Here is a 12095-nt window from a genome sequence, read left to right as displayed (position 1 = left end):
AGTAAGCAACACCCTTAAAGCTAAATTACAATCAAGTATATTAGCTACTAATAAGGAATATCAATTACTTAAATCGTAACTAATATCACTTACTTATAATTGACTTATTTATTCATGACGTACGCTAAGACTATTATTTTGTGACCTTCCAAATATGGACGAGCGGTCCCACCATGCCAAATTTTTAATGACGATTTACAAACTCCCTTACGCCATTTCCGGTGTATGAGGTCAATTTTTCTCTCTGCTCCGCCATTTCATTTCTTTAAGTTCCAGTTAGAAGTTCTGAGATTTTATTCAAATGAACTTTGACATAAATTTCAACACCGAGGGCAAAATAGCTCTTTCGAGCACGACCCGATAGTACAAATTCCTTTTCCCTTAGGGGACTTGATAATTTTATTTGAAAAAAAAAAATCGCGCGGTAGAGAAAGGTTGCGGATGTCGTGCATTTTCTGAACGTGTGCGAAGCCAAAGTTTTTTTTGTATGAGTTGAATTCTGATTGCGGACAGGGAGAGGCTAAGGTTAGGCCTGAAGCCTCGGATTCGGAGTGGTAGATATGGCCGGGAATTTTGACGCCGAGGACCGCATGAGCTGGTACTGGGGAAGATTAAGCCGACAAGAGGCGGTTTCTCTCCTGCAAGGGCAGAGGCATGGGATGTTTCTGGTCAGGGACTCGATCACCAGCCCCGGCGACTACGTGCTGTCCGTGTCGGAGAACTCGAAAGTCTCTCATTACATAATCAACAGCATCAGCAGCAGCAACCGGCAGTCCGGTTCAGGTAAGGCGGGCTGCGAGGTCGTGGACATCGTGGCGCCGAACACGCAGCTTTCTGCTCGCCCTGTAATTTGGGGGAGCCGCGGTCATTCATTTTCATAGTGCGTGTGGATGCATCACCGACACCTAATACTTTTATTACTATAGCAATCGAAGTAGTTATTTGCCGTCCGCGCATAATGTTAAAGCGCTAAGAAGTCAGATGTACCACCGAAGATCTGAAATGGCACATCTGACGCATAATGTTAAAGTAAGACGTACTGATGCGCTGCCCCAGTCGTCTTTAATATAACGCGATGACCATCCCTGAGAGTTATAAACCACCGGGACGCAGCGGTGTCCTTCATTACTCGGTGTGATGTTCTCCGGCGTCGCTTCGGGAAGGTTCTAGATGTGATGGAAACCAAGTCTGGGTATAGATTTAACTTAATTAAATAAGGTCCTTGTTCAAGCTTGCAAAGGTTCAAAGGCGGAGGTGCAGCCTCTGCTGCATGTACCGGTACCGTCGCGGTAATAATGTTCACAAAGCATGTGAGGGACCCCCCCTTAAGCATTTATCAGTATTTCCCGTAGTCAGAACACATTTTGGGTGTTAACTTTGAGCAGCGTAGAAACATATGTATTGCTGTGGGAAACGAAAAGTAGGTTAGAGATGGGTGGGTCCCGCTTGACTATGCCGCCCGTCCAGTCTCTCCGGCAGCTTGCAGATTCCGATCAAGGCCGAGACGAGCCGCCTTTGCCGTTTGCAGCTTTCCAAACTGTTGTTCTGTGTTGCTGCATTTTTTTTTACGATATTTCTTTTATCGTTGGGGTTGGTTCTCATAATATGGAGTTGGCAGTGCAGTTTGGCCTTCGGGGCAAATGCAGTGCCTGGACTGATCTGTGCCGTTTCCTCGTGTGTCTTGAAACAGCTGTATGGGCCTTAGTAGAATCTCGTACAACACATCCCACACTACACTGGAGTTTCTTGATACTAAATTGTCCCTGTAATCGTGTGCACTCCCCCCTTCCGCCCCTGTAGAGGGATATCCCCTGCAGCACAGAGTGCCTTTGTTACAGTGCAGTGGTTGGTTGTCTTCCCTGAAAGCTTTTTGGTTGTGTGGTGCTCGTTCTGCTTTACTGTCCCAGTCAGTGAGTGTCATGGAATTTCATTGCTGGAGGTTGGACAGGAGGATGCATGCTTCGCCTTTCCCGATACCCCTGTTACTGAGATGTGGGTCACACACATGAATTGCTGGGTTTCAGGGGGTGTGGGGGTCTCAGGGTGTGAAGCGGTGCACTTCTGGAAAGTGCGTGCTGTGTTGTCCTGCACAAACTACGTGGGAGGGGTGGGCTCACACCCTCTGTGAATGAATGGGCTAGTTGTCACAATGGGAGGATGACTCCATGGAATGGTGTGTGTGGAATGTGCCCCCCCCCACCCCCAGTTCACTTCAGTTTCTGTCCCAGTGTTGCTGTGAGATGTCTGTGCTTTAAATAAAGGTCCTCTCTTCTGATGCCTAGAATGAACTGTGTCATGTGGTTTATTTATAGACTTAGTTGTTGTGCAATCACTTGTTTTGTGTTTTTTTATATATATATTTTGAGTCATATCTCTGTCACCACATGAGAATAGTTTAACTGCTTGTATAGTACTTGTTTGCCTTGGTTTTTCATGCACTTTGAAGTTTTAGATGCATTATCTGAGTGGCTAATTGCACAATGTAATAACTGGGACCAATGAATGTATATTATTTTGGTTTAAATCTTAATGTTAAAGCCTATTTTTGAAAGTATTGGATATCACTTGTACTCTTTCTGCCCTGGAAAATCTCATTCCTTTTTAAAATATTTGGCCTGAATTTGGATATTTCACTTCTGGAACTTAACAACTACAGTAAAGGAATAAAATTACTTAATTTGTAGGTCTGCTGTGGAGCAGTTTCAAAGAGTCCTTTTTTTATAAGGAGTTAACTATTACTGCCAGTAGCCAGGCTTAAATGATTGGTCAGAGGTATGGATTTGCTGATAAGCTGCCATTCTTGTGCCATGTATTTGCTTAATGATTTAATGAGAACTATTATGACAGCATCTAATCACATCATTTGAGCTTTAAGCTCCTGTGCAGTAAAATAATTATCTTGAGCACTTGACTTGCTTTGCTTTTTGTTCCATTAATCCAGGTGGTATTAATGGCATGATTGTGTATCCCTAATACTTTCTCAATTTCCTGTGGAATTTTTGTGCATCAGGGCTGGCATCTCCGCGGTTCCGCATCGGAGACCAGGAATTCGACGCTCTTCCCGCTCTTCTGGAGTTTTACAAGATTCACTACCTGGATACCACCACCCTCATCGAGCCAATCAGCAAGGCCAAGCATGCCGGTTTTGTGAGCGCTGGTGGTGCCCCCCCGAGACCAGAGGCGGTGGAGTACGTGCGTGCCCTTTTCGACTTCCCCGGCAACGACGACGAGGACCTGCCATTCCGCAAGGGCGATGTGCTGCGGGTGCTGGAGAAGCCGGAGGAGCAATGGTGGAACGCGCAGAACTCAGAGGGCCGGGCCGGCATGATTCCCGTGCCCTATGTGGAGAGGTATCGGCCAGCCTCCCCGACCTCGGGCGCCTCTTTGCCGGGCCTGGGTGGCGCCCCAGATGGCTCTGTGGGCGGCCTGCCAGCCCCACCCTTGGGTGAGCCGGGCCCCTACGCCCAGCCCAGCGTGAACACGCCTCTGCCCAACCTGCAGAACGGGCCCGTCTACGCCAGAGCCATCCAGAAGAGGGTGCCCAATGCCTATGACAAGACCGCCCTGGCCCTAGAGGTACCCTTTCCCTGTAGCTTAAAGAATAAGATAATCCGTTTATTCTTCTACAACAAGTAACACTGGAACATTTCTCTGGCCAGTGTTTCCAAACAGATGGGTACTTGGGAATAAATTCCTAGATTTGTAGGTGTCACACTCTCCTGCCCTCTATTTTCTCATGGAGATGTTTTAATCTGCCCACAGTCTGAACATTTAGCTACTTACTAACTAGTAACCTTTGGGAAGTATTAAATGTTGGATCATTTGTTGACCTACTTAGCTACGCCAAGGGTGCTACCTGAATGACATTAATAAACATCTCTTTAATTTGAATGACTGGCTCTCAGCCACTAAGTAGTGAAAATCCCAGTGAGAATTTAGCAATAAATTAGCTTATTTTAAAATTAAATCAAGGGTCTTTGATCTTGTCTGAGGCTTCCCTGAGCTCTTGCATGTGTTTAAGTGCTGATTTAGTGGTTTTGTGCATGTTATGTGAACTGTGGCCTGCTCGCAGTATGTGTCCCTTCCAAACTCCTTAGAGAGCTCCAGTTTCCTGTGTAAAGTTGGGGAGGGGGGGGGGTGTGAGGCACTACCGGGGGGAAGAGGAGGGGCAGGGGGGCCGCTCCTGAAAGGAGGGCTGCTGTGGAGAGGAAATGCTTTGTTTGGTGGAGCATTTCCTCTGTGTGAGACCAGCCCTCATTTCCCAGACCCCTCTGCTTCAAAGAGTCCGGACTGTCTCTGCTTTGTCATGGTTCTCCGTTCCTTTACGCTGGAGGTGGGGAATGCTGCTTCATTGAGGACTGCAGGTTTTTGCTCTATTTTTAGCTCTTTATTTATTGTCAACCTTAAGGTGGGGGTGAGGAAGTTCACCTGGTGCTCCACGTGTGAACCCAGTCGCTTATACATGGGCAGCCTGAAGGCAGCTAGTTCTACGGAAGCAGAATTACAATGGAATTTGGCTACAGTTTGAAAAGAACTGATTTGCTTTGCCTGAAATGTCATCAGTTCTCCTTGCTGTTGTACCCAAACTATCAAATTACACTGCATAATGGGTTGCACCCTTCTCCAGATGCAGAATTACATCTGCGGCAGAATTTCCCACGCCCTGTGGTCCTCCATGGAAGGGAGAGACCTTTTCTTGCTCTGAGTGTTTAAGCTTCCTTGCCCAAAGTGAGCTGCGTAGTTTTAATTATGGTTTTCATCCAGCATGATATTCCTGAAGATCTCATCTGTGTTACATGTCATGATCTCCCCTGATGACAGTTCAAGTGATGGTTAAACAATGGCATTAGAACAAGACATCTTAATTTCTTAAGAGGATATTAGACAGGTTGCCGACATTTGTGGGGATTTCACATGGGCAGATGGGGACAAATTCGTGGGAATGGCTTGGTCTGGCCTGGAGCCTGTGAACTTGGTATGTTTTTGACTGCTTGGTGCCTGTGCCTGTTGTTCTGTAGCATGTGCCTGCTGCAATCTTCAGTGTTGGTATTATATGTGGCTTTAGAACAGTGAGCATGAACTGTGTGGCTTGTGAAACTGTGTGTCCAATATGCTCCTGGAATGGACAGAGACTGGTTTGGTGGTGAGTGTCTTGTTGAGTCCTAATGGAGTGCCCCTACATCTTCCAAACATCCTTCTCCTCCTCACAGGTTGGTGACATGGTGAAGGTGACCAAGATCAACGTGAACGGCCAGTGGGAGGGCGAGTGCAAGGGCAAACGTGGCCACTTCCCCTTCACACATGTGCGCCTGCTTGACCAGCACAATCCCGACGACGAGCTCAGCTGAGAATAGAGTCCCGGGCCTCAGAAAGGCTCCCAGAAAATCCCTGGCCTCCCCTGCCCCCCTCGCCCCCTCCAAAGACGGCTTGCGCACACAACCACACGTGCTTGCGCACACATCCCTCTGCAACGGCCCGACTTCTTGTCTTGGTTAACACTATCCCTCAGCACACATTTCAACAACTTCCTGGTCAGTCGTCTCCCAGTCGTCTATCCTCTTGTCAATCTGAACAGTTAATGTCCATCGTTCCTGTTTATCAGAGCCAGCTGATTTGTCAACCCCATCGGGAATCTTATTGAGCACACCTCTCCTACAAATACACTAATCTATGTATGTAGATATATGCACTGGCAACTGGATTGAGGATGCTGGAAATATGGACAGTCTCTGCACTGCTGACTTGTAGACCAGATATGTTGTCAACCCCGGGGAGGAGAGAGAGAACAATACTGCGCCATTAATATACACAGACAAGATCCTCCTTGAGACCAGCACTGTTCAACTGAGATTCATCCAAACTAGACACCACTACCACCCAAAAGGGTGAATAGGCAATGGCTTTTCAGCTACACAGCACACTACAAGTGTCAAACCAAGTGTGAACAAATATCTTCTTTTTTTTTTGTAATGAAATGGAAAATAATGTTATATAAATATATGTATGTGCCATTACATGCGGGAGGAGAAATGTGTCTGAATTATGTGCTCTGTGTAATGCATCTGTGAGAACGTGGCAAGCTTCATAGCCTGAAGAACATTTTTTTTCCCCCAGAAGGAACTTTGGGTATTTTGTGGGAGAGTCTGCAAGGTGTAGAATCGACCCACTGCTGCCCCACCCTGTCTGCACACCTGTGTCCGTTTGTTTGACTCTTAGGTTAGCGGAGTCCAAGTAAAGGGGCAAGGCTGCTTTCTGAATCATTGTACATACAGGGAAGCATATGTAGAACTAGGCTTAAGATCTCATCCATGTGCATTGGTCGGCGGAATAGTCTCAGTACCTTGTCATGTAATTCATCCTTATCTAGCTTCCATTCAGAATGTTTTTTTTTTTTGTTCGGCTTTTTAAAATGACGTAGGAAAGTCGAGCAACAAAAGCCAGTTAAGTGGTGAAAAATTCTCCTGTTTTTTTTTTTTGTTATTACTTTTAATAAGGGTCTCTTGGTAATGTTGGCCATAATTGCCCCCTTTTCTCTCTGGCCTTGTTGCAGACCAGTATCACTTGTGATCTTATTCATTGTCTTGAATTCTCCCTGCGTAGAGTGGGAGGCTTTTTTTAAAATCCTGATGTCTGCAGTATCCTCTTCCTGCTGAGTCTGGAGGAAATCCACTGTGACTAGTTCTCCTGGCTAGTTTTATTCTGAATTTAACTGAGCTCTGCTGAACACTATACATACAAATGCCGAGTTCCTGAACAGTAGTGGGAGACCCAGACCCTGCCGGCTGTCATTCTACCTCACGTCCTTAAGTATTTAACAGAAGTCATTGTTTAGACCGCGAGTTGCATTGTCTGGTTTTCCAGGTTTGAACTTGTTTTCTAATAGATAGGAGACACTAAGACAGATGAGATTGGCCTTCCAAGATGCCTTGCCACTAAGCAACTGCAATTAACTGAAAGATATAAAATTGTCTTGGCTTGCGTTCAAATGATAAATTATGCAGTTTCGGCATTCCGTAATGCCACCGGTTATGGCACATTTGAGATTTGGATTTAATTTTGTTGAATATATCCCTTATACTTGTTCCACGATATTCCCCGTATATTCCTGTGTATGATGCTGTTGTGTGTTTAGGTAATCTGATGTAGTTGTCAGCTTCTGAAAAGCCAGGGTGTGCATCCTGAGCCAGTGTTGAGTCTGGGAAGAATAGGCCAGCTTTTAACATTCACCATACCTGCCTTTCTCTACTTGGAGACAGGTGACCAGGTGACTGTGATGGGTTTTTTAATTCTTGAAGTGGAGCCAAAAGCAGGGAATCAAATCAGGTCTGCTACCCCCCCCCCCCCCCCTTACCCGGGCCTGAAACTCTGGTCTTCATGGTTCCTGAACATTGAAGTAATGATTAATACATGTAAATGTTTCCATTTTTGTATGTTGTCATTCTTTTCATGATTGGCACAGGGTATTCAGTTGAAAAATGAAGCTAAAAAATGTTTTAAGTTCTCTCGTCTATAATAAATCTCGTGCATTTTTTCAGCCATTCCCCGGCCCCTAGGCTCTCTACAAGTGCTGATACATGCACAAATGCATTTTAAACCTGAATCTCAAAACATCTGTATTTTCCCAGTCAACTGAAGCTGGCCTCCATAGGAATGGAATAGCTAAATGTGAGATCCTGCTGGGTCTTATGATTTTATCTTGTTTGGCCTGTGTCTAGGGTCCCCTCCCTTTTTTAATACAGCGGTTTCACTGGGATTTGCACTTAACTCGTACAGATATGAATCTGTGAGGTATTATGGGTATTTGACAGGACAGAAATTTTAAGTATTCATAGAAAAAAATGGCTGGTGATAGTCGTCGTGGCTAGATGTGCATTGCTGGGCTTTATCACGGTTGTATCTCCCCTGTCAGTGTTGTTTAGCCTGTGTAGAAAACCCCTGGCTTCAGCAAGACTCTAAGAGGTAAGCCGCCTTAGATGAGTCTGAAGTCATACTTTTCTCATTTATCGCCACCTGGTGGTAAGTAGCTAAATTTCCGTCTCCGGTTGCATTCCATTTCCCCTCTGCCTGTGTAATCTATTTGACATTGTTTGCCATTAATACTATAAATATTTTTAAGTATCCTATTTTTGTAATACCCTTTTTTTAAGGCAGGGGAGGGGGGATGGGAGAATCCGATTTAATTCAAGACGTGCCATTGTATTATAACACTATATTCTTTCAAGGCTATTAATTTACCTTTATTTTCAGTAGCATGTAATTTGTCCACAGTATACTTAGTAAATAAAGGCTAATAGTAAATATGAATCTGTTGTGTTCTTCATATATAGTGAGTGCTCTTTCCAAAAGTCATGTCCAATACAATGACTTATGCTCAGCTAGAAGATAGTAACTATACAGCTTGGGAAGGAATTGCTCCTGTCCTGCAAGGACAACTCAAAAGGGAGAAACTTATTGCTGCTTAGTAAAAGTTTTTTTCCCTTTAGCTGGTGAACACGGTGCCTTTCAGCTGTTGAGTGCTTGACCAGCACACAGAAAAAACTACCATGTGAATTGCTGAGCTTTTCCTAAATCGGTAGGACAGCGTGTGGCTCAGCAGGTTGGGCAGGTATGCTTGTGATGTAGAAGGTCACCTGTTCTAATCCAAGGGTTGGTAGAGTGATTTCACAATTGGGCTAAGGCCAGTAACTCCCAGTTGCTTCAGGAACTGGCTCACCCTGATTTCTCAAAAAAAAAAAACTTTGGATAGAAGCACCTACTAAATAATTAAAATGTACAACAGACTTTTTATAACACGTGATGATCATTATGATATATACTCCTCATTGGAGATGTGGATGGTGTAACATACAGCCAACTCACTGCGGTTTGTGATTTATGTTAACGGAGGATATGTGGCTGTTTAAAAACATGGGAAAATAGAATGGACTTGATGAGATAAATATTAAAGCAATGTTATACATTGTATTGAGTTCTGTCAGTGTGCTCTTCTACATTCTCTGTATAACAATTGAAACATCCTGACCAAAGATGGGCAATCTCATTTAATGAAGGCATTTTAACGGCCATACTGCCAATCTAGTCTTCGGCATGTAACTGAAGGACACAGGACTATAGGTGTACTATGGACGAGACTAGGAAATTTGGGATGTTCCAAATGAGGGGACCAGATAGATGTCTTCACCTTTGAGCAAGGTGACAATAATTGATACAGAGAAGCCCAAAACGAAATGCTAAATTTTAATAGATATTCCATAATGTTAATTAAAAATGAACTTTCATTAATGTAGTTTGCCAAGTAATATAAACTGCACATACAAACTTCTTGTTGATTACTTTTTATATTTGAATACTTGTAGATATATACACACAAATGCAGTATCTTGTGCATTTGTGTGTCTATACATACACATATACACGTATACATACATACACTCAGCCCATTATTCAAACATCATCATCTTACTACTTTGGTATATTTTTATGAATTTCATTCATAAACTGATTAAAAATTCTTTAACTCATAAAATATCAAAGCACCTTTAACAAAAACATCAAAATCACTACACCTTTGGTCCCAATGATCAACACACACAAATATGAACAGGCTTCTAGAAAGCTAGACGTTATAGAGCATAGTTTGCTCTGGTCATGTAAAATACATTATTAAAACATTACATCGGACCACTTTTACATTTATTTTACTATAAATACAGAACTGTCTTTTTGGTATAAATAGTATAAATACCATGCACTCATTTGTAGATAAATAGCAATTGTGGATAAACTGTAAATTACTTTAAAAACATTAAAGGCTGGAACCGGTTTATTTAAGCAGAAGTAACACTCATGTTGATTAAGAATTATTCTTACATCCAATCAGAACAGCTGCCCACAAGTTCCTGGAATAAATTAGAACAAATTCCTACCATGGTACCTCTGCATGGACTCAGAACCTTGTGAATTTCCCATCTGATGGGTAGTACCATTCCTTCTTGTAGGGGAGGCTTTTGCCACCCTGCGATTGTACCATGACCGCTTCAGAACAACCTCAAGTTGGGTCCCTCTGTGAATGGCTCATTTTTGGAGAACAAACTGATTAATGAATTCTGTTTGCTCCGACTCCACTTTGCATAGTGCCTCATGCTCAACTTGGTACCTACAACACAGAAGATACACTGATATAAGGCCAAATTATGTTGAAATTATTCTTACCCATGTTTTTATGTCTTTGTGATACAGTGGAAGTTTGCCGTAAAACAAGCATCACATATAACACCAGTACAAGCTAAGATATGGCCCGGAAGAGAATCTAGGTCTTACACATGCTCATGTCCTGGTAACTGCTGCTTTGAAGATAGTACCCATATATCCTATATTTGATCAACAAGATTAAACATATTCAAACAACTGTGATTGACATCATGTGATGAAACGTAGAATAGCGATTCTCAACCCGTGAGTTCCGACTATTTTTGGCCCCATTCAAAGGGCTCTGGATACAAAGTTTTAGAGGTCCACACGTTACCAAAAACCCGGCTTCCTCAGTTCCTCACCTCTCCAGCTGCATCTTCTTTTCTGCAATTAGACCCTGAATCTGCTGTTGCTGGGTCTCCCTCTGCTTGGCCACTGACTTCAGCACGTTTCTGGCTCCTATTGCCTTCAGAGACATGCTATCTATTTATATACACACCTCTGCCAAAAATATAGTTGGACAATTGAGGAATGGAGGCAGAATAACTAAACTGCACAGGATCTTAATTTACTTCACCTTCATCTTTTCTGTCTCCGCTTCCCTCGCCAGCTCATCCACTGTCTTAATTAGTCCGTTCACCACCTTCTGAAACTGGCTGATTTCTGATGGGTGGAGTTAAAGGGTAGGAATTCAGTCTCAGGGCTAGACATGCTCAGATCTGAGCTGCAGGACAGTTCGTTAAATGTGAGGTCGTATTAACGTCTCCTTAAACCTATATCTGTGTCACCCAAGTAAAACATGGCTCAAATCCTGCCTCTTGTAAACCCTGAAGACTTTTTCCCTGAGGGTGCTCAGTTGCACTTACTCTCCATAAACTCCTTGCATTCCGTCTTCAGCTCGCTGGTGCTTTGAGCCACATCGGGGTCCAGAACCCGCATCCGACTGAGCTCGTCAAATTGAAGTCCGGCTTCAGTGAAGGACTCTTTGGACATGGTGCAGGTCCAGACTTAAGCCTAGAACAAAGTTTCCTGGCTTACATGTCTCTTTCCAATTTCATGGGGTCTAACTTTAACTTGTACGAAGTTATGTATTTCCGTCACACACCGGTAACCCATTGAAAACCCAAGAAGGACGTCACATAACATAAGGTTGTCGTTTGCAATTTAACCAGCTAAAACCGAGTATCCATAGTATATGCGGCTCGCAACTGATCAACGATAAATTCCGTAATTAGCCGGTAGCTATAACTACTTTAAAGCACTAACGTCCTATGTAGCCAGCTGTCATAACACAAGCTCGCATGTAACTGGACGCTAAATGTATAGCTTCCGCTGCTTTGTGTGAGTCACCACTTTTATTCCGCAAACAGAGCGATGAAAAGTATCCGGCATAGCTAACTCGCTAACCTAGATGTCCAGTGAATGGTAAAAACTGATAATTTCGCCTTCGTCGTGTGCAAATTTGATTAAGAAGTTGCTCGTTTTACTCAGTTACCGTTAACCATTACTATGGATAAATTATGTTAAAACGATCTGTAATTTTAAAGGGAGTAGAGCGAGCAAGACTCTCACCGGACTCCGGCTCCTCATCCAGAGACCGCAAGGCGCCGCGTGACGTCACCGCACTAGGCCCCGCCTACCGGCAGGCGGCCCGAGCACCTGGGGGCATCGAACAGTATCGTGATTTCATTCCACGATGCTGTGCAGTTAGAACCTTCCCCTCCGTTTTAGCAAAGTATTTTGTGATTTTTAAAATGTTTTTCGTGTGTCTACATTTTATATATATATATATATATACACACACACACAATACAATACAATACAAACACACACAGGAGAGTCACTAGATATTCATGAAAAGGGCTTTACTAGGGGGTCTACTAATTTTAATAACCATCCCCCCT

At 43.6% G+C, this 12095-nt stretch overlaps 2 protein-coding genes across 2 annotated transcripts; one reads left to right on the top strand and one right to left on the bottom strand.

Annotated features, from left to right (window-relative positions):
- Positions 1 to 218: 218 nt before the first annotated feature.
- On the top strand, positions 219 to 8964 carry LOC111840455 (adapter molecule crk-like). The gene is made up of 3 exons (XM_023805294.2): positions 219 to 783; positions 3011 to 3576; positions 5211 to 8964. Exons 1-3 carry the CDS (start codon positions 561 to 563, stop codon positions 5346 to 5348), a joined length of 927 nt encoding a protein of 308 aa, XP_023661062.1. The 5' UTR covers positions 219 to 560; the 3' UTR covers positions 5349 to 8964.
- A 355-nt stretch (positions 8965 to 9319) lies between these two features.
- On the bottom strand, positions 9320 to 11838 carry LOC111840456 (intraflagellar transport protein 20 homolog). The gene is made up of 5 exons (XM_023805295.2): positions 11764 to 11838; positions 11058 to 11205; positions 10769 to 10854; positions 10554 to 10657; positions 9320 to 10156 (listed from the first exon to the last, which is right to left on the bottom strand). Exons 2-5 carry the CDS (start codon positions 11182 to 11184, stop codon positions 10075 to 10077), a joined length of 399 nt encoding a protein of 132 aa, XP_023661063.1. The 5' UTR covers positions 11185 to 11205; positions 11764 to 11838; the 3' UTR covers positions 9320 to 10074.
- Positions 11839 to 12095: the final 257 nt, after the last annotated feature.

This window comes from Paramormyrops kingsleyae, chromosome 18, assembly GCF_048594095.1.
Source record: "Paramormyrops kingsleyae isolate MSU_618 chromosome 18, PKINGS_0.4, whole genome shotgun sequence".
Taxonomy (NCBI): Eukaryota; Metazoa; Chordata; class Actinopteri; order Osteoglossiformes; family Mormyridae; genus Paramormyrops; species Paramormyrops kingsleyae.
Note: the sequence above shows the minus strand (reverse complement) of the source record. Positions and strands in the feature narration are given on the sequence as shown.